Below are 20,945 nucleotides of genomic sequence, written 5' to 3'. Positions count from 1 at the left end.
GGCCGGGCTGAAGCATCCCTTCCTTCTTTCGCTGGTACCCCCCAAATCTCTCCAGGTGGCTGGTGGGGCTCCAGAACCTGAGGCGGTACCTTGGTATTGCCCCCGCCCCACGACCCCCACTGCCCCCAGGGATGGCCTCTCCGGGGACCAGCGGCCCCGGGTCGCAGAAGCTGGGCGTCCAAGACTCCCCGCGCGGGGATGGAGATGGGTGGGCGGCGGCGAGAGTACTGTGTGCAGGGTGAAGCCCGGTGTGCACCTCCCGGTAGCGGACCGGGGTGGGGGACGGGGAGGGGACGCTAGGGGCGACTTCATCAGGGCTAGGGGCGGAGAAGAAGTAGGAGGGACTCTGTAATGGAAAGACCAGGTGCCAGGGTTTGGGCCGAGTGGAGAAGGCGGCGCTCGCTCAACTTCTTGATCTTTTTTTTTTTTTAATTTATTTACTTGACAGAGATCACAAGTAGGCAGAGAGGCAGGCAGAGAGAGAGGAGGAAGCAGGCTCCCTGCTGAGCAGAAAGCCCGATGTGGGGCTCGATCCCAGGACCCTGGGATCATGACCTGAGCTGAAGGCAGAGGCTTTAACCCACTGAGCCACCCAGGCGCCCCTCAACTTCTTGATCTTAAGGTGGGGGATTGTCCTTGTGTAGGGAGGGGCTTTGCGGGCTCCCATCCCTGCAGGAAGCTTTCCTCCAGCCGCTTACCAGCTGTCAAGCGGAAGACCACCACCCCCCCTACGTCGGGCAACCTAGGGGACTCCGGGCACCACTTTGCCCCTCCGGGAAGCTGGCCCAGACGGCGACCCCGCCTTCCGGCCCCCGGCGCCCGGCGCTAAGACCCAGCGGGTGCGCCCGCCCGGCCCCGGCTCCCGCCCCCCGGCTCCCCCCCACGTCCCCCCCGCCGCTCGCGGGGCCCTGACGCCTGCTCCGCCCGGGAGACAGCCGGCCTGCTCGGCCATGGGGCGGGCGGCGTGCGGGCTGCTGTGGCTGCTGCTGGGCAGCGCCGCGGCGCAGTACGAGAAGTACAGCTTCCGAGGCTTCCCGCCCGAGGACCTAATGCCCCTGGCCGCGGCCTACGGGCACGCGCTCGAGCAGTACGAGGGCGAGAGCTGGAGGGAGAGCGCGCGCTACCTCGAGGCGGCGCTGCGGCTGCACCGGCTGCTGCGGGACAGCGAGGCCTTCTGCCACGCCAACTGCAGCGGCCCTGCGCCCCCCGCCGGCTCGCCCTCGGGGCCCGCGCTCGGCCCCGACGGCGGCCCCGGCGACGAGTGGGCCCGCGAGCTGCAGCTCTTCGGCCACGTCCTGGAACGCGCCGCCTGCCTGCGGCGCTGCAAGAAGACGCTGCCCGCCTTCCAGGTGCCCTACCCGCCGCGCCAGCTCCTGCGCGACTTCCAGAGCCGCCTGCCCTACCAGTACCTGCACTACGCGCTGTTCAAGGTGGGCCTCGCCCCCCCTTCCGGTCTTGCCCTACCGCCCCTCGGCCCCGCCGCGCCCCCAGTCCCGGAGTCCACCCCCCCGCACCGCCTCGCCTGCTCCCCTCCACCACGCCTACCCCCCACCCCCGCCCGCAGCCGGGGTGCCCCCTCCACCCCGGCGCCCCTGCCCTGTGGGGCCGTGTCGTTCGGAGCCGGCGTCGGGTTCTGGCAGGTCGGGAGCAGAGTCGCCCGCACGACCCAGGACAGCCAAGCCCACTCATGCGCTCTGGGCTGCGGGCTCAGGCCCTTCCGACCCACTCTGTCCCTGCCCCGCAGGCTAACCGGCTGGAGAAGGCGGCCGCCGCGGCCTACACGTTCCTGCAGAAGAATCCGAAGCACGAGCTCACCGCCAAGTATCTCAGCTACTACCGGGGGCTGCTAGACGCCGCCGAAGAGCCCCTCACAGACTTGGAGGCGCAGCCCTACGAGGTGGGGTGGAGGGCTTGGGCTGGCCCCCAACGCTTGTTAGAGGAGGGGAGGTATTGGGGGGTGGTCTCCCTGACCCTGGCCTGCCCCCCTCCAGGCCGTGTTCCTCAGGGCTGTGAAGATCTACAACAGCGGGGACTTCCGCAGCAGCGCGGAGGACATGGAGCGCGCCCTGGCAGAGTACCTGGCCGTCTTTGCCCGGTGTCTGGCCGGCTGCGAGGGGGCCCAAGAGCAGGTGGACTTCAAGGACTTCTACCCAGCCATAGCAGGTACTCCCCAACCCCTGCAGACCCCTGTGGGCGTCCCGCTCACCCACAGGGCCCTGCTTCCCAGAACTAAAGCCCCTTGACACAAGTATTCACCCCATACCCTTTAATGAAGCACCTGGGAAGTTCTTCGTAGGCAGATAGGAGTAAGGGGTTAACTTTCCCCTGGAGACTTCAGTTGGCTGAGAGGGACAGGCTACAGTCCTGACTGTCCCAGGTGTGGGCATGGGTGCGGAGAGGTGATGACATCCCCAAAGGATCTGGGGACATGGGGATCACAGGACTTCCAGGCAGAGGGCAAAGGTGCGAAGGTGGTGGGTGCAGAAGGCATTTTGTGGCGCCAGAAATCACTCCTAGTCTGGGGGTCCCTAACTGCGAGGTCCCTCAGCAGGGGCAGAAAGAACTGTCCTGAGCTGCTCTCTCTAGGCTTCAGTGCCACCTCCAAACCTCATCTGCCTCGGGGCGCCTGGGTGGCTCAGCGGGTTAAAGCCTCTGCCTTCGGCTCTGGTCATGATCCCAGGGTGCTGGGATTGAGCCCCTCATCGGGCTCTCTGCTCAGCAGGGAGCCTGCTTCCTCCTCTCTCTGCCTGCCTCTCTGCCTACTTGTGATCTCTCTCTCTCTCTCTGTCAAATAAATAAATAAAATCTTAAAAAAAAAAAAAAAAAGAATGCCCTGGCTCCCTCTGGTTTTTGGGTGGGGGTTGAGTGTGGGGGGGTGGTAAGTCGCCCTTAGCACTGCCCTTCGGATGCTGAGCGAAGTCTACTCAGGCAAAGTCTACAATCGCAGGGGCTGGCCCAGCACTGGTTCCTCACCTCGGCTCCCACTCCCTAGATCTCTTTGCAGAGTCCCTGCAGTGCAAGGTGGACTGTGAGGCCAACTTGACCCCCAATGTGGGCGGCTTTTTTGTGGAGAAGTTCGTGGCTACCATGTATCACTACCTGCAGTTTGCCTACTACAAGTGTGAGCCTCCTGGTGGGCTTGGGATGGGGGGCAGGGGGAAGAGAGAGCATTGCACTGGGAGTGTCAGTCATGGGGAGCAGTCCCTCAGATGTGAGGACCCTGGGTGATGGGAGGGGAGGCTGGGGGTGGTGGGCGGGCGAGAGGGTGGGAAGGAACAGAGCAGCCCTCGGGCAATTCAGGGACCTCTTGGGTAAATGGCCAGGAGGCCAACAATTACACAGCACTTGACTGTTTACAAAGCCCTGCCATGTCTGTTTATCTCACTTGATGCTTTCACCAACCCCCACCACCACCTCCCGGCAGCTGACATGACTGGACCCATTTTTCAGATAAGAAACTGAGGCTCATACAGTGCAAGGGGCCATTAGTCACATGGCTGATAATAAGTAGCATGGGGACTTATGGCTCTCCTTGTCTGGGGGACATCCTGGGCATCAGCTGGGGCTGGGATGGATGATGTCCGGTGTTCCTACAATACTAAGATGCCAGGATTTGGATGGAGGCTGGAGTCGGGCTGGAGGAGATGAGGACCAAGGGGCTGGGAGACCCTTCATGGGTCCAGTCGGCGGATAGGTTGAGGGCCAGGCTGCCGGGCTCTCATTCCCCAGTGCCATTATTCTCCAGCTGTGAGTTTGGTATATCTAGCTAACCTCTCTGTGCCTTGGGTTTCCTGTCTCTAAAATGGGGATGATACTAGCGATGAGGCTTCAGTGAGTTGCATGGGCCTGGCACATGGCAAGTGCCCAATACATTTTAGGTTGTGTTATTATTTGAGTGGGGTGAGGTGGCCAGAAGATCTGGGAGGCAGCTGGGGAGCCGGGAGCATTGGACTGAGCTGGGAGATGGGGATGGGCTAGGAAGACATTGTCCCTGAAGGTGGGGAGGTGCCGGGCTACTCCTCCCTCCTGTCTTGCCCACAGTGAACGACGTGCGCCAGGCTGCCCGAAGCGCCGCCAGCTACATGCTCTTCGACCCTGAGGACAGCGTCATGCAGCAGAACCTGGTGTATTACCGCTTCCACCGGGCTCGCTGGGGCCTGCAGGAGGAGGACTTCCAGCCCCGGGAGGTGGGCATGGCCTTTGGAGGCACTCTCAGTTCAATTAAAAAACTCCTGGCTTCTTTGGAAGGCAGGATGGGAAGGGAAAAAAAAAGACTACAGGTTGTGGTTGGAGTCCTGGGCCATGCCCACCAGCTGAATGGGCCTAGGAACCTTCCTGATCCTTTCTGAGTATGTGGCCTCACCTGCACGTTGGGAGGGGTCCAACGTACCATGACAGCACAGACTCCCGGCTGTAGGAGGCCCCAAAATACCTGTCCATCTTGCTCCTTACCCCTCGCCTGCTCTCCGCCCCACCCTGGTCCCTCTCTCTGCTGTCTTTCCCTTCTTCCCAGGGATCCCCTAGCTTGGACCAACAAAGGAACCCTTGGGAATTTAGGGCAAGACTGACAGTCATGGGGCACATGATGCCACCCTTGATTTCCTTAGGCATGGCAGACATTGCTAATGGATTAGGGAATTCTTTCTAATAGAGCCCTCAAAATTCTCCTTAACCGGACATTCCAAGCACCTGTGGCTTTCTCCATCAGCATGAGAGCTGATACCTGTCCCGTGCTCCTTGAGCTGAAAAAGGGTGGAAACACCCAGATCCTAAAAACTAGGCTGCTCCCCCATGTGGCGGCAGGGTCTGGCTTACCCCATCTTCCTCCCCTCCTCTCAGGAGGCCGTGCTCTACCACAACCAGACCGCTGAGCTTCGGGAGCTGCTGGAGTTTGCACATACGTACCTGCAATCAGATGATGAGGTAAGCGGACCCCTGCTCTCTAGGCTGGGCCATGATGGAAACCCTTGAGCTTTTTCCGAGGGGCTGCTATACTAAAGCCCAGCCCCACCTCCTGGCAGTCAGCTGTGAGGAGCTGTGAGGCAGGAGAGATTCACCTGTCCCTCCTCTCTCCCCAGTCAATGTTCTCATGCTCCCCTTCTTTATGTGTCTTGCCCACCAACTCCCCTGCCCAGCTCAAGTGGCAGCTCCTCCAGGAAGCCCTCCCTGTATGCCCTGGCTCTGTCTTCTGGGCTTTCAGTGCCAACTCTGACCCTCTGTGCCTCCCCGGGCCTGGAGTGATTTGCAGCACTAGTCCATCTCACTCCCAGCCCCCTTCTCCAGCCAGTCTCCCAGAGGATTAGGCTCTGGGATGGGGGACCACGTTATTCCCAGCTTTCCCACAGCACCTGCCACAGAGCTGGCATTGGGAAACAGTTTGAATGAACCGGTGAATGAAGGAACTCAGGATGCCAGGAAGGAAGGACTACAGGGTGGTACCTTGATTCTAAACGAGGGTTTGAGAGTCTGAATTTTGGTGCGGTATTGGGCTTGGGGCCGATATATTCGTTACCTGCTTTGCTCACTCACCCATCTGCCTACTCATCATATACCAGGGCAGGGGGGACACAGTTTGCACCCTGGCCTTGGCAACAGCTAGACATGGCCCCGCCATTCACTGGGTGGGCAGCCTCCAGGCAAGTCTCAAATAGCTCTTGAACTTCCATTCCTGCATTTTGCGTGGGGGAGATGATGCCCACATCACACCGTTCTGGTGACAATGAAATGAGGTCAAGTGTGGAAAGCACTTAGTACAGGTGCTCAGTGAATGGTGCCATTTTGATGAATCTTATTGTGGCTTGCTCTTTGCCAGACACTGTGGGGCTGTGGCAAGGGGATGAAAGGCACAGCACTTTCCCTGAGCGTCTCACAGTCTAGCTGGGGAGGCACCAGCAGTGCTCAGGAGAGGTCGGCGTGGGCCACCAGGGGAGAGCTCCAGATCCAGTGGGCTCATGGGCCAGGGTTGCATCCCGGAGCTGACGCGTGGCATCAGCGAGGTCAGCGGGAGCTATCCAGACATTATCCAACCACGGGGTGGTAGGGGGGCAGTAATTGTGTTCCTGGCCAGGAAATCGCATGAGCACATGGTACCCGTGGACTAGCAGATTCACTGTGGAATTCCTGGTTTAGTGGAGGGCCTTGGAGAGGGACCGCTTAGCTGACATTGAATCTCTGCTGGGGGAGCATCTGCTCCGGGAGCCGTCTGGGAGAGGGACCCTGTGGGAGAAACCCTCAGATCGGTTCCTGGTGGAATCTTGAGACTGGGGAAGATGGGGGCTTTGGAGACCGAGATGGGATGGTGGCAGGGGGTGGGGAGGAGTGGGGCTCATCCAGGAGAGGAACCTGTCTGGGTTTGCACCTGTCATGACCTTTTTTCTCTCCCCACCCTCCGGCTGCTCTAGATGGAGCTGGAAGAGACAGTGTCACCAGTGGAGCCCAAGGACCTGCCTTCGGATGCCGAGTTCGAGGGGGAGGGGGACTACGAGGAGAGCATCTATGCTGACTGGTGGCAGGAGCCTGATGCCAAGGGGGACGAGGCAGAGGCCGGTCAGTGACTCAGTAGTCCCGGTGGAGGGTGGAGCTGTAACCTGGGCTGGAGGTTGGCCCCAGAAGGATCCGCGTACTGTGCGGCAGAGGCAGTTGGGGTGCTGGGACCCCTCCTCTGGGGACTTCTAGCTTGTTAGCCAACCCTGTCCCACCTTGTATGTGAGGGGGGTGGCATCCTCTCTGGAGTGGGGACCCAGCTGAGACCTGTCCCAGGGAGCCCCCTTCCTGCCTGTCTCCAGCCCTGCAGGACAGCACCCAGATGCTTGTTGGGAGCGAGTGGGGGGCTAACCTGGTATTCCCTCCTTTCCTTTCCAGAGCTGGAGCCTGAACTAGCATGAGAAGAGGGCCAGCCTTGCACCCCTCGAGAGCTGGGGACACTTGGGCCCAGTGGTACCGCCCTCACCAGCCTGGGCAGCAGCAAGAACTATTTATTAAAAATGTAAAATGGACATAGCTGACCAGGCCTCATCCCACCCCAGCTGTGAGCGCTGCTCCCCAGGTCCGTCCTGTGCCTTCTCAGGGTCTCTGGGCCACAGGACGGTGGTGCTCCAGCTGCTGACGGCCGGTCCTCCTCCCCGGTGCTCTCCTCACTTGGACAGTCTCCTGGAGGAGAAGATTCCTGCTCCTCCAAGTTGTAGCTCAGCCTGGATTTGAGACTGCAGGGGGGCAGCTGGTGTCACAAAGAGCACTGGACCAGGAGTCCAGTGGTTCCTGGCCCACTGACAGCACGTGCTCAATAAATGTTTCTTGTTGAATGAACCGCAGTACCTGGAGTCCTGTCTCCCCTGGGCTGAGGGTGCGCGTCCTTCCCTCCCTCCCTCTGCGTCCATCTCCCCTCCTGTGTAAATATGGGGTGGGTAAGGGGGAAATAGTTTGGCCTCAAACCCTGCGCAGGGTTGGTTGGTTGGTGTTGTTGGTTTTGAGAGCAGAGTGCAATTGCAGATCCGCCCACCAGGGGGCGTGAGCACGCAGTTCCTACTTCAGTCCCTGGAAGGTGTGGTTTCAGATTTCTAAGATGGGATGTCCTATATTTTCCTGGTTCAGCATTGCTTCCCCCGGGGAGTGTGGTGAGCATGGGGAGGGGGCTGAGGACATTTCCATTTTCTTACTTTCTAGGCATTTCCTGACCCAAGTGCTCGAGGGTATGAGCAAGCATGTCCAGTCTCCCATTCTTGAGCAGAGTATGGGGCTCCATCTCGGGCGCCAGAGGGGCCCTAGGGATACAGTTTGATGACCTGAGACCTCGTGGTGGCGGTGGAACTGCCAGATCCTCTTGCCCAATCTCCCATCAGCTCTAGGGGGCCGAGAGTCTGGAGGTGCGGAGACGAGGGTGTCTCCAGGTGGCTGTTCAGTGCTTTGCTGCTCCCATGTCCTCTCCCACTGTCCAGCGTGGGGGAGGGTACAAAAGGGGCCTCTCCGGAAAGGGACCCTGGGCTGGGGCCAGGCAGATAACAGTTCTGCACGACTCCCCATGGTTCAGGCCTCCCAGGGGGCAGGGTGGTGTAGGAAGCTTCTCTTCCTACCGGAGGGTGGAGCTGATGCTGGGAAGCCCACACCCCTGTTCTCCCCACAGGTGTGCCAGGTGACCTCGCCTGGGCCCTCCCCAGCTCTGTGACCAGGAGGACTCTCTGCCTCACCCCAGACCCCGCCCCTGGGTGTCCAGTGGGGACTAGGACAAGAAGGCCAGAGTCAGTCTGGAGCAGTCTCTGGCCCTGGAGGCACCGGTGACCTCACTCCTTCTCTCCCGTAGGTGGGTCTGCAGTGGGAGCCTCTGGTCAGAGCTCCCTGGTGCGGGCGCCTGGGCTGGCCTGCCCCTCCGCACCCCCTTGGAACTGCGGTGTCATCAGCCTCCACGGAAGCCCCGCCCCCTGTTTCTGGGAGGGGCTGGCACTTCAGAGGGTGGAGAGCTGGGACGTGCTGGAGCGTGCCTGCTGTGAGTAGGAGCTTTGGAATCTGGACAGCTGGGTGTGAGTCTGAGAGGGTGCGAGTGCAGGAGCAAGAAAGTCTGTGTGCTCGCGTGTTGCGTGGATGTGTGGGTCTGGGTGTGAGCCTGGGCCTCAGTGCACGCGTCTGAGAATGTCTGTGGCAGTTTCACAGGGACCGAGCGTGTTTCTGCACGCAGGGCCAGGAGAGTGTGTGCCTTCATGAATGTATTTCTGGAGGGGTTCACTCAGTACGTATTAATCGAGCACCTACTATGTGCTGAGCACGGTGTAGGTGCTGGGCATACAATAGTAGGCAAAGCAGGCCAAGGACCCTGCCTTCACGGAGCTCTCCTTCCAGCAGAGAGACCTGCGATAAACAATGGGTGTTATTTTTTTAAAACATTTATTTACTTAGGGGTGCCTGGGTGGCTCAGTGGGTTAAAGCCTCTGCCTTTGGCTCAGGTCATGATCCCAGGGTCCTGGGATCAAGCCCCACATCAGGCTCTCTGCTCAGCAGGGAGGCTGCTTCCCCACCCCCCTCTCTCTCTGCCTGCCTCTCTGCCTACTTGTGATCTCTGTTAAATAAATAAATAAAATCTTTAAAAAAAGATTTTATTTATTTATTAGAGCAGAGAGAGAGAGCACAGGAGCGGTGGGGAGGGGCAGAGGGAGAGGGAGAAGCAGGCTCCCTGCAGAACAGGGAGCCATATTCAGGACTTGATACCCTGGACCTGAGCTGAAGGCAGACACTTAAACTGACTGAGCACCCAGGCGCCCCAACAATAAATGCTATAATAAATAAATTATATGGTTAGTCTGATAAATCAGAAAAATAGAGCTGGGGAGGAGGAACGGGGAGAGCTGAGGGGATGCCATTTAAGAAGTGTGTTGTGTGTGTCAGAGTGTGCATCTGAGAGTGGCATGTCTGAGTGTGTGGTGGGGAGACAGAGTGTGTGTGTATAGGGGGTGCTCTGTGGCCCAGGCCCTGCAGCCCCGTGTCCCTTACTCAGCTCTCCTCTTCTAGGCAACCATCAGCCCCTCCCGCCTTTCCCTGATGCCAGCGTCTCCCCAGTGCCGGGCCAGGTCCCCAAACCGGTGAGACCGAGTCCCAGCGTGGGCCCTCTAGCCCATTCTCCCAACCCCACCCATTGCAGACACCCTTGCCTCCTCCACATCTGTCTCACCTGGTCCCTCCTTACCCCGCCCCCCAACACCCCACCCAGCACCTCATCAGTCATAGCATCTGTAGTATAATGGGTAGAAGGTGAGGGAAGGCCTAAAAGGGACTGGGCATGGTGACCTCACACAATAGGGCCAGGCTCAGAGGCCACAGAGGTGGCCAGACCCAGAAAGACCCCGTCCTGAAGCAAATGTCACTACTACAGTGTACTGAGTACCCACCATGTGCTGGGCACTTGGTCTTAAATGTTCTCGTGACATAGGCCTCAGTTCCCTTCTGCTACAGGTGAGGCGGAGGAATGGGAAGCAACTTGTACCAGGTTCCTCAGATTGAGTGATGGCTGAGCTGGGTTTGAGGCTCTTCTCCCCCACATCGATGCTGCTCAGAGAAAAGAGAGAGAGGTGTTGGCTTTGGAGCCAGCTATGTGGACAGAGCCCCCACATTGCCGCAGCTTACTGAGTGAGGCAAGGAGTTCTAGAAGGGAGGGAGGAAGTGGGTAGGCAGGGGCAAGGAAGAGCAGGCAGTCAAGTTCTGCCTCAGCCCCAATTCCAGAGTCTGCCCTCCCCCACCTCCCGCCATTGTCAGCTCGGTGGAATCCAGCCCATGTTAGGGAGCCTGGGGACAGACTTGCCTGGGTCACTTAGACCAGCACCTTCTTGAATCCTGAGAAGTGAGGGCCAGTGGAGGGGGAAAGTCCTATAGCCTCTTCCAAAATTCCAGAAAATTCTAAGGGAAGAAATCCCCCCTTAGGTTTGAGCAATAGTTCTTAAAGTCTCACCCTGGTTTTCCCCTTTCTCCAGGAGAGTAGGGTCTCCCCTGGGGACAGAGAAGGAACCCTTCCCTGTGTTGGCACCAGCGACAGCAGCATAATCTGACTGCAGGTCCCCACTCTGGGGTCTTTATCCAGTTCTCCCACTCCTCTCCAAGGATAGCCCTGGCAGATGGCCCCACCTTCATGGATGGGGAAACTGAGGCTCAGAGAGGCTAGAAGGCTGGCTTAGTCCCATGATGACTCAGGGATTGGGTGGGAGTATGTCGGGGCCTGGGGCTGCCCACCAGAGCCAGCCCCAGGCCGACCTGTGGATGCATCACCTGTAATCACCACCAGCCTGGGTCCCACTAGGCGCCAAGGCACCTGGATAGCATCTCTTCTGTCCCCCAGTCAGCCCTTGGGGTGGGAGTGCCTCTCACACCCATGACTCAGGTGGGGAAACTGAGGTAAGGGGGAGAACATGCCTGCTTTCTTACCATCCCCCCCCCAACACACATATATTTAATCCTCTGAATCTGGGGAAGAACTCACTAAGGGAAGTCACTCCCAATGAAGAGTCAAGGAGAACTTGACATTTTCCATTTGGGATCACCTTTTTCATCCTTCCTTTTAGAAGAGTGGGATATTATGTTCTTGGAGCACAGTGAATAGCTGCCACGGGAGATGCCCTCCTTTTCCCTTGACTCCTTTTCCCTTGGCTAAATCCTGGTGGTCTTCCTGGAGGAAGCAAGGAAGGAGCGCAGTCCCGCCAGTCTGAGAGGCGAGTCTGGCCTCTCTCCCTGCCCCTGGTGGGTGTGGGGAGCAGGGGGCCCTTTAGAGACCTCACTGCCATGAAGGATATACCATTAAAAGCTTTTGGGGGGCGCCTGGCTGGCTCAGCCTGTGATCAGGTGACTCTTGATCTTGGGGTTGTAAATTCCAGCTTCACATTGCATGTAGAGATTACTTAAAAGTAAAATCTTAAAACAAACAACAAAAAAAACCCTTTTGGTATCTCCAAATGAGGTTATGCTCACAGTTACAGAGACACAGGGTTAGGAATGAAGTCAGAAAATGCTTGTCGCATGACTTTAACCTTTAGCACAATTATTTTTGACGAACCTGGTTGTTGGTGGTGGTTGTGGGTTTTTGCCTTTTTTTTTTTTTGGGTAATACATTGGTATCCTCAAAAATGGAAACGTCCCAGGCCTTGGAGCGCCCCCCTCCCTACACACACACACACACACACACACACACACACACACACACGCACGCAAACTTCCCGAGGACCTGGCCTCTGTCCAGCACCCTCAGCGCCCGCCCAATCCAGGCTTCGCCCGCCCCCATGCTGCCCGCCCCTCCCCCTCACCACTTCCAGGTTCCCCGCTGGCGCCATAAATTATCCATGAGCTGTAAGTTGGCTGCTGCTTCAACTGAAGGCTGAGGTGCCGATGAAATATTCAGGGATCTCAACTCTCAAATTCCCTGGTGGCCGCAGATGGAACTGGAGAAGAAGGGATTCACGTAGCAGGTGGTGGGGTGGGGGCTCCAAGCCCTGGCCACAGATCCTGCCCTGCTGGAGTCTGGGGCGCAGAGACTGGAGTCCGGGGAGGTGGGGGAAAGGTCTCTGCGAAATCCACGGACTGTGGCTTTGGATGGTGCCCTCCTAAGCCGAGATTTTCCAATCCTGGGGAGGGTGGGACAGTCCAGCAAGGCCCCCTGGCCCCCCAACCCCCTTTCTCGAATCCCGATGTTTTTTTCCTGAGGTCACACCACAAGGTGACTTCCCACAAAATTGGTTCTCCTCTCCCTGTAATACATACACGGCACCCCAACTTTGCTGAGATAGAGAAGACGGAGATTGGTGGGACCTGTGGGCTGGCGGGCAGGAGACAAGGTTCAGGTCCCAGCTCTGCCAGGAATTTGCTTGTGTGACCTTGGAGATGTTCCTTTCCTGTTTCTAGCCTCAGTTTCCCTGTATATGCCAGGAAGGAGGCTCTCATTGTTTCTTCTTCCTTTTCCCAAGGACTCTCCACAGGTAGGGGAGAAATTCTGTCAGGGGTGTGTGTGTGTACGCGTGGGTGCACGCTTGCACACGCGTGTGCCAGGGGAGGGGCACCCCCTCCACGAGAATGGTGCCTATCAGGGCAGGAATCTCTCCCAGCTCGCTGGCAGGCGGGTGGGGCCTCAGCTGTGTCAGCCTGTTCCAGGAGTCGCCCAGGCCAGGAGCAGTGAGAGGGGTGACTCAGGTGGCAAGTTTCCCCCTGCTGCGTCCCCCTGCTGCGTCCCCCCACCCAAACTCTTGGCAGGGGGAGGGGGTTGCGCAGAAAGCCAGGGAGGCACATCTCAAGAATACAATCCCAGTGCTTGGAGCCCATCCTGTTGCGTTCCTAAAATTCTGGAATCACACCCTGTTGGTGGGGATTGGGGGTAGCTAAGGGGGTACCTAGTAGGGGGTAGTCACTCTCTGGAGAGGTCCTGACCCTCTTCCAGCCTCTCCATCCACCACCATCTCCAGCCCCTGGTATCTACCCCTGGCCTGTGCTATTTCTGGCCCTCCTATCTCTGTTTTTTTGTCTCCCTGTTTTCTTTCTGACATTCCATCCCCGCCCACAGGCCTTGCAGTGAAATGTCTTGAGAGCTACCTCTGTAATTAAGAGCCATCCCCCTCCGGGCTGGCTGGGCACACACCCTCAGGACCCGGCTGTGGGCAGTCTCTGGCCTCTGGTCTCCTCCCCTGGACAAAGGGCAGTACAAAAAGCAAAGCAGGAACACCAACACCCCCCCCACCCCCGCCCAGGGGCCTTGAACCATTTTCTGCGCTCCTGCTGCCAGCAGGGCCTGGCCCACCTCCTGCCAGGAGAGCTTGGGAGCCAGAGTCTCCCCAGCCCCAAGGGATCCCACTGAGCCATCCCTCTACCCGGACACCAGCAGCAGGGGCCAGAGTGCAAATAGAGGCCCGCATACAGCATTCTGAATGAGCCACAGATCAAGCTAATAAACTGCTAAGTAAGATCTACCTTGACAAGTATACCCCACAGCAACCGGAAAGGCCAGAATGGAACTCAGAGTTCTGATTCCTTCTCAGAACATAGCAGCCGGGGGATAACTGTTCCCCGACCCTGAGCCCCTGGGCCATCTCCCCTTCCCATCTCGCCCCTGGCTCCCCACTCACCAGGACGCATGTGTGGATCCCCCAGGGGGATGTCCGCAGCGTCCATCCCTCCCGCCCTGTCGCCCTTTGGCCCAAGCGTGCACCTAACACACAAGCTGCTGCTTTCCATTCTCAGGAGAAAAAGCCAGAACAGAAGAACCACAGGCTCTAAAGCAGGGTCAGCTCTGGGCAGGGAATTCCAGTTTCCCATCCATAGTGTGGTCTCAAAGGGGAGAGTATGAACACTGTGTAGACTCCTCCCCTTATTCCTGTATGGAGGGATCCTCCCCCACACCCTGTGGGAGGATCAGGACAGAGGCCCCTTCCCCAGGCTTGTAGATGGCTCTGCGCCAGGGCCCAGAGGAGGCAGTTTGCAAAATGCCTCTGGCTCTTTGAATTGCCTTTGATTCCGTCTGCTCCCCCCAGGAATAACTTCCAGTTGTCTGTTTCTTTCCTGCTGTGGAAAGGCAACGTCATCAGCCCGAAGTTTAGTCACCCATCTGTTCACCCCATCTTCCTTTATAAGATTTTTTAAAAAAAATTATTTATTTGAGAGAGAGAGAGAGAGAAAGAGAGAGCAAGGGAGAGTGAGCACAAGTGTGGGGAGGGGCAGGGGGAGAAGGACAGGGAGACTCCCTGCTCAGCGGGGAGCCTGCTGTGGGGCTGGATCCTAGGACCCCAAGATCACACCTGCTGAAGTCAGACGCTTAATTGATTGAACCATCCAGGTGCCCCTCCCACCCCATCTTCCTTTCTAGAGGTGGCCATCCCTGCTGCCACCTTGGGTCAAAGAGGAAGGAAAGGGTTTGTGTGTGTGTGTGTGCGTGTGTGCTGGGGAGAGAGTACCGACGTGCCTGGCATTTGTGTGTCTGAATCTGGGCCCATCAGTGTATATCCCGGAGGTATGAGTACAGATGGTTGTGTGTGTATGTGTGTGTGGCTTTTGCACATCTAAATCCCTGACAGAGAGGGGCCTGAGATGGAAGACAACAGCATCTCTTCCGCCTCCTTATATGGCCCAGAGGCCTGCAGGGATGAGCCAAGGAGAGCAGTCTGCCCGTTGTTCACCTTCCCACAGGGAAGCACCTCCCTGGTCCCCACCAGTTCCCCCACCCCAACATCAGACCCTCCTCATACTCCTCTTTGCTGGTAATCTCCATCTCTAGGGCAGCTTGGGAATAAGCCCCTTGGTGCCCTTTCTTTCTTTACTCTGCCAACCCAGAAAGCTGCAAGGTTGTATTAACCATTTGTGTTCTTCATGGCCCAAGAACTCTGCTTCCCCTGAGCTCTGGGCAAGAGAAATGAGCTCAAAATTCAGGAATACGAAGTGAAGCTAGACACAAGAAGGAAGTTAGAATAAAAGGAGACAAGGGTATTCATATAAGGGAGGCTGGAGATGCACCTTTCTGGGAGATTTGTCAGGCAGAGAAATCCCTGCCTTTATTTATTTAAAGGCTTGGAGGAAGGGGCCTAGGTAGGATGTTCCTGTGGCCTTAAGTTCAAGCTACCGGGGAGACTGTGGCCACAGTGACTCTCATCCCTGTCCCTAGGCACCTCTTTGCCCCTTGAGACCAAGTCCTCTACCCAGGCAGCTCATGGTAGTAAACATCATTTTCTGATTCTTTTCTGTATTCTACGGATGAATCCTCAGTGCCTGGCAGGCAGGCACATAGTAGGTGCATAATAAATGTGCTGAAATCCCTTGATCTGGGAAGAGTCATAGCTCTTATTCAAGTCTTTCCTGCTGCATTGGGTGGTGCCTCCACCCAGTCCCAGCCCAATGCTTAGCTTTGGGGCCAGCATGTTGCAGCTTGTCCCAGGTTGACGTGCAGGGACCATTCTGGGGAGACACACACACACACAGGCTTTATTCTGAAGCCCTATTTGTGCCCCTTTATTCCACCAGGCTCTCCCACTCCTCTGTTATTAACCAGTCTGTATGCAGAGAGAGGAAGAGAGGAAGAAAAGAGAGAGTCAGGCTGGGGTCTGGGAAGTGTGTGTGTCTGTGTGCAGGGTTGTGGGTAGGGAGGTGGGCAGGGGATGGGGAGAGCAGCTCTATTCCTCCCAAGCTGAGGGCTGGCTACTGTTCTACCTGGCTGGGGGTTGAGGGGAGCAGGTGGAGGGGTGAGCAGGGATAAGTAGGGAGGAAGATACTAAAAAAAGCAAGAGGAGGGGGAGTCAAGGAAACTAAGTAAAGGGCAGTGGCCCTGGCATGTGGAATGATGTCTGGTTAAGGATGTTGATGTCTCCCTGATCCCCTCCAGGAAGGCTTCCTGGATGGCACTACCCTCAGAAGTGAGACTGTTTTGGCCACCATTCCTTTCTCTGGTGGGAAAGTGGTCAAGGATACTGCTGGGTTGCCTTCACCCAGCCCACCCTAGGCGCTAGCTTTGGGACTATAGAACTTGTTTGAGGGAGGACCTTTTCCTGACAACTACTCCCCCAATTCCCACATACTCTGAGTGGCTAAGATGACCTGTTTACACTTAGCTCTCTGGGAACCCTTCGGGGGTTGGGATCATTTTGATTTTCTGTGTTACCAGGGTCTCATCTGGTGCTGAGCATACAGCTGGTGCTCAATACTTAAGTGCTGATGAATGAATATCCGTGGTAAGCTCAGCAAACCGAACATCCATGAAAATGGGCATCCATTTCATTACCAACAGAACAGAGAGACCCTTGTCTTCTTGACTTGCTTGCCTATTGGGAAGTTCTTTCTGATAACTAACCCATGATCTTCCACCACTGAGAGGGCTGCTGCCCCGTTTCTTTTATGCTTGTGTTGATTTCCTTTAGATCTGATGCCTGATTTTCCCCCAAACTCACCACTATTTTCTTTCTTTGTCCCAAATCATTGCTCTTCTGTCTCTGCCCAGAATTTTTTTTTCTTTTCTCCCCACCCCTCCCCACTGCTTTAACATTTATGTCTATGCTATTATTCCACCAGGAGAACATGCATTTGGTGGGCCTTGAAATGAGAAGAAAGGGGTTCTAGTGTAGGATAGGCTACTTTGTTGTTTTGTGACTTCTCTGAATTTCAGCTTCCCCATCGTCGAAATGATGCTCATTTTGTTGTCTTAAATTTTTTTTCAGAATTGTCGTGAGAATTAAATAAACCCCTCCCTATCTTTAAATTCTAACTTTTAGCAGTTGTCCAAGTGACTTCAGAAACCTTAATTTTATTCCTGCACCCCCCATGAGACAGAAACAGCGAATATACCCATTTTACAGATGAAGAGAAACAGGATGAAAGATGAGGTAACTGGCTGAGATCATGTAGATACTAAGTGGCGGAACCCAAACCCAGGCCTTCTAATTCGAAATCTCATGAGCAGTCTGTCTTTGGGGGGAAAATCCCAACCCAGAAAAAAAAGCCTATGAAGTGCTATACAAATATGTTATTATCCCTCTGTGACAAGGGTGAATAAGCCCAAAGAAGCATCATGCCTGACGCTGAGTTGGCTGGCCTGTGAAGGCGTCTGTCCTTTCCCATGGCGCCTCCTGACTCACCTGTTGGACAGGTAGGGGGAAGGGGAGAGTAATGAGTCTCACCTGCTCAGAGCTAGGGTGGGGCAAGACACACCCCATCCTTCCCATTGGTTGTTTCCTTAGTCTTACTGACAATCCCTTGCCCAGTCAGGAGGAAGTAACCTTCTATCTGCCAATAGGTGCGGAGTGAGGATGAAACCTCAAGTTGGAGGCGGTCCCCAGAGCCGACCAGCAGTCCCTGGGGCCAATGGCCAGCGGATAAACAGAGGCGGCGGTGGAAGAGGACTGGGCGCGAGGCTCCGCCCCTCGACGGGACTGTCAGGAGAGGCAGCCAGTGAACCCTCATCAGCGGGTGGGCGTTTCCCTAGGGGCGGAGCTTCGAGGGGGCCAGAGGCGTGGCTTGGCTGTCAGGTCCCTTCGCCTTTTGTTCGGTTACTGAGTTGCTGCCTTGGCCAGAGCCCGGAGCAGCCGCCGCCCGAGCGCGCCGAGCTCAGTTCGCTGCCCGCGCCGGCTCCCAGCCCGGCCCGATCCCTACACCCAGCCCGGCCAGGCTCCACAAGCAGGTGCGGACGATCGGGGCAGGGATCGCTGGGGCGAGGGAAGGGCGGCGAGCGGCCGAGAGGTCGATCCCCGCCGTCTCCGGGCAGGTGAGGGAGTGAGCCGGAGAGCGCCACCCTGCACCGGCGGCAGGGGGCGCGCTGGGGCGCTTGGGCGCGGCGAGTCAGCGGGCGCTAGGTTCCGGCCGAGTGCGCTGGGGGCTGCGTGAGCTGGAGATCCGCGAAGGGCAGGGAGGGATGAGGGCAGGTGCCTCTGGGGTCGCGCCTGACCTGCGGCCCGTGGAGCTCGCCCGACGCGGCGTCCCCGACTCTCGCTCTGACTCTTGCGAGGGAGACTTTGCCTTGCTCCTCTGCGTCCCAGGGCTCACTCTGTAGTCAGTAATGTATAGTTCGGGAAACTTGCTGCCACTGGTGTCTTTGGGGCCACCCTCACCCCACCTCACGCGTCATCCTCGCTTTCCCTCCCTCTCTACTCCCCCAGGCTTGGGTGGGGCCCTATTGTCTGTGCCCGGCTTGCCCAACCGTGGGGGCCGAGCACACATTTTACCAGCGACGCGGGCCCCACCTGCGGAGCAGGTGAGCACTCGGAATCCAGAGGCCCGGCCCTCCAGCTCCCCGCCTCGTCCGTACAGTACCTGCAGCGCCTCCCTCCGCCCCGGTGGGTGCCGGGCTAGGGCTCTGCCATCGGAGGAGGGATGGGATGACAGCGGAACTGGCGCAGGGCCGGGGTTGCGCGGCCAGCTGGTGTCTGACGCCCGTGGCCCGGACTGGGGTCTGAGCGGAGGGGTCGTGGCTGGTTGGAGAATTCCCTGGCCCAGTTTCTAGTAGCTGCTGCTACCAGAGCGTCCACAGGGAACTGGACTACTCTTCACTAACCTCTTATTGTCGAAAAAGATCACCCCAAACAAACTTTCTAGGAGGAAGTATTCACCGCAGATTTCTCTGCGGGTTTTCCTGCCTCCTTGCCCAAGGGTTTTCCCCCAGGCTTAGGGGGTCAGTCTTGGAGCAAAGCTCCCTCCCCCAGCCGGCACGGCTGAGCCAGGGCCAGTGCCTGCGCTCTGACCCAGTCCTCCCTGCCCCCACCTCCATCCTGTTTGCTGGGCCCCTGGGACCCGAGGGTGGGGGCAGGGGTGGGGGGCGTGGGCCAAAGGGGAAGCAGCTTCTTCCTTCTCTTCCTGCCTCCGGGGACCACCACACCCCCTCGCTTGAGGCTTGCGCCAGTGGCTCTCTCCCAAGCTTTGCCCCCTCCCCAGGAATGGGGGTGGGGCAGGGCCCGGTCAAACCAACGAGGGTGGGGGAGCGATTGTTCTGGCCTTTTTTCCACTCTCCCCCATCCCCCACGTTATATAGCTGGATGATCTTTGAGGCTGAAAAGTGTGGAGCTTGGGGTTTGGTTGCCATTTGATTTCTGGATTTTGAAGGTACAATTCCTTCTGGAGGCTTTTGCAGTCAGTCTCCCAGCCTCGCCTCCCCTTCCTGAGAGAGTTGGGTGGGGCGAGTGGGACAGGCATGGGGACAAGGTTTCAGGAGAGAGGCATGAGGGCCTCCCAGTTTACTGAGGGCCCCTTCCCTGGGCAGAGCTGGAGATCCCCAGGCTTTCAGCACTGGTTTTTAAAAATCTGAAGTGTGATCTTTCTGCAGGATTTTGGATGCCAGCTTCCTTGGGGGAATGGAAGAGCCAGGCTCTCCCTCAGTCCCGGGGTGAAAGGAGTATTGGAAGGAATCAGGGCTGCTTGGTCTAACTCATTTGGGAAGACCCTATCACCTCTTTCAAGGTTGTAGTTGGGGGAGTGGGGGGGGTTCAGACCCATCCCCATGAAGTGCCCTGGGGGAGGGGGAGGAGGAGGAGGAGGGAACCCCATCCTTCTTTAATGGGTAGTGTACCTCTGGGGAACCAAAAGGTCACGGAATTTGGGCAAAAATAACCTGTTTTTCCTCTTCCACGTGCCAGAGTGGAGGAGGGGAAGGCGTTGTAATTACATTGGTTAAATGATTAGTTTAGCTAATCTGGTTCGTGGCTGTGATCAAAAGATAATAGTGAGGAAGTATTGCAAGGAGGTTCCTGGTGGCAACTGGTGGTTCTCCTCGCTGGAGGTAGGAGGGGAAAAGGTAGGATCCAATGAGTCATTTCTTGCTAGATCAAGCACTAGCTTGGGTGACAGAAACCCTCTCTCCACCTTGCCCCACCCCCATTCCTTCTGGAGCCTTTGTTGGGGCTGCCAGGGCCAAGGCTTCGTGAATGTGTAGGAACAATGTGTAGAACGATCCCTTCCTGGAGGCTAGAGGGGCAGGTCCCCCTGAGGGGTAGTGGAGAGGGGCCGCCTGAGAATGAGATGGGGTGATTGACTGTCAGTGGAAGGACTGTGGGGGCCAGTTCTAAGCACAGTGAAATGGGCGTGGCCTGAGCTGGGTTTGAGTCTCAGCTCTGCCACTCATTACCCGTGTGGCTTCGGTGAGGTCCCTTCATCTCTCTGAGCCTCAGTGACCTCTGCAAAATGGGAGTAATACCCACTGCCTAATAGTACTTGACAAATGGTAATTAAGAATGCTTTACAGGAGGGCTTTACAGATACAAGCGGTTTCTTTGCGCGTTCTCGCTCATTCCTTAGGACAATCCCTAGAGGCAGGTATCATCACCCCATTCAGCAGACAAGGAGGAAACTGAAACTCAGGGAAGGGAAGTCAAGTGCCAGAGATTGCAGAGTGAGACCCAAGCAGCTGCCAAGACTAGCCTTTGGGTCCTCTGGTTCTAAGCCCAGAGCCCGTCTTACCACGTATCAACCCACCGCAGCTCTGGGAAGAACGTGCCACTGTTTGGAGAGCCTCTGCTTGGGACTTTGGGGAGAAGACAATTCTAAATGAACCAGGAAGGTTTGTGTGGGTAGTGAAGGTGGGGGCAGGTTGGTCAGGAGGGGGTGACTCATGTCCTAGCCTCCAGCCCTCTGAAAGCTCCCTGGCTTGGTTTTCAGTTTGGGGGAGGGGGCCATCTCCCCAAGGCCAGGGCCTGTGGCCATGTGTGGAGGAGGCTGGTGGGGGAGAGAGGAGGGCAGGGGTCAAAGCTGCTGCTGCCTCCTGGTTTGTGCTGGGCTGCATCCTGGCTGCTCTGGGCTTGTCCCTGTATAGGAAGTGGGGCTTCCTGCTTTGCTGGGGGCTGGGGCTGGGCCAAGGTAAAGGGGAGCCTGGTCTCTGGGGAAAAGAGAGAAATGAGAGATTCAGGACTGGGCCATGGTGCTGTAGGATTGTGCCAGTCAGTACTGCCTGGCTGCTTTGGGGCCAAGAGCTGGCTGTCCTCTTTCTGGGAGCGGGGGGGGGGGGGGGGGGGGGGGGGGGGGGGGGGGGGGGG

The 20,945-nt window shown here is 57.4% G+C and overlaps 2 protein-coding genes across 3 annotated transcripts in view; both read left to right on the top strand.

Moving 5' to 3' along the window:
• The first annotated feature begins 902 nt into the window (after positions 1-902).
• On the top strand, positions 903-7,304 carry P3H4 (prolyl 3-hydroxylase family member 4 (inactive)). The gene is made up of 8 exons (XM_032871623.1): positions 903-1,430; positions 1,745-1,897; positions 1,992-2,163; positions 2,993-3,121; positions 4,042-4,187; positions 4,840-4,923; positions 6,402-6,546; positions 6,862-7,304. The coding sequence occupies exons 1-8, from the start codon at positions 951-953 to the stop codon at positions 6,882-6,884; spliced, it is 1,332 nt and encodes a 443-aa protein (XP_032727514.1). The 5' UTR covers positions 903-950; the 3' UTR covers positions 6,885-7,304.
• Positions 7,305-17,476: 10,172 nt separating this feature from the next.
• The window catches only part of JUP (junction plakoglobin), a 22,945-nt gene continuing 19,476 nt past the window's right edge, over positions 17,477-20,945 (top strand). Inside the window, exon 1 of one of the 2 annotated variants that reach the window (XM_032871611.1) lies at positions 17,477-17,608. The gene's annotated coding sequence lies outside the window, so the exon portion shown is untranslated. The remainder of the gene's footprint in view (positions 17,609-20,945) is intronic. The other variant, XM_032871612.1, reaches the window with a different exon arrangement.

This window comes from Lontra canadensis, unplaced genomic scaffold (genome assembly GCF_010015895.1).
Source record: "Lontra canadensis isolate GAN:19392208 unplaced genomic scaffold, GSC_riverotter_1.0 scaffold43, whole genome shotgun sequence".
In the NCBI taxonomy this organism is placed as follows: domain Eukaryota; kingdom Metazoa; phylum Chordata; class Mammalia; order Carnivora; family Mustelidae; genus Lontra; species Lontra canadensis.
This window is presented reverse-complemented; position numbering and strand designations above follow the sequence as displayed.

Bases quoted from the DNA above. Each gene is read 5' to 3' on its own strand.
- P3H4 (XM_032871623.1), top strand. From the start codon at position 951: ATGGGGCGGGCGGCGTGCGGGCTGCTGTGGCTGCTGCTGGGCAGCGCC. The intron at 4,188-4,839 runs GTGGGCATGGCC...CCCTCCTCTCAG, and splicing joins AGGACTTCCAGCCCCGGGAG to GAGGCCGTGCTCTACCACAA. The intron at 6,547-6,861 runs GTCAGTGACTCA...TTTCCTTTCCAG, and splicing joins GGGGGACGAGGCAGAGGCCG to AGCTGGAGCCTGAACTAGCA.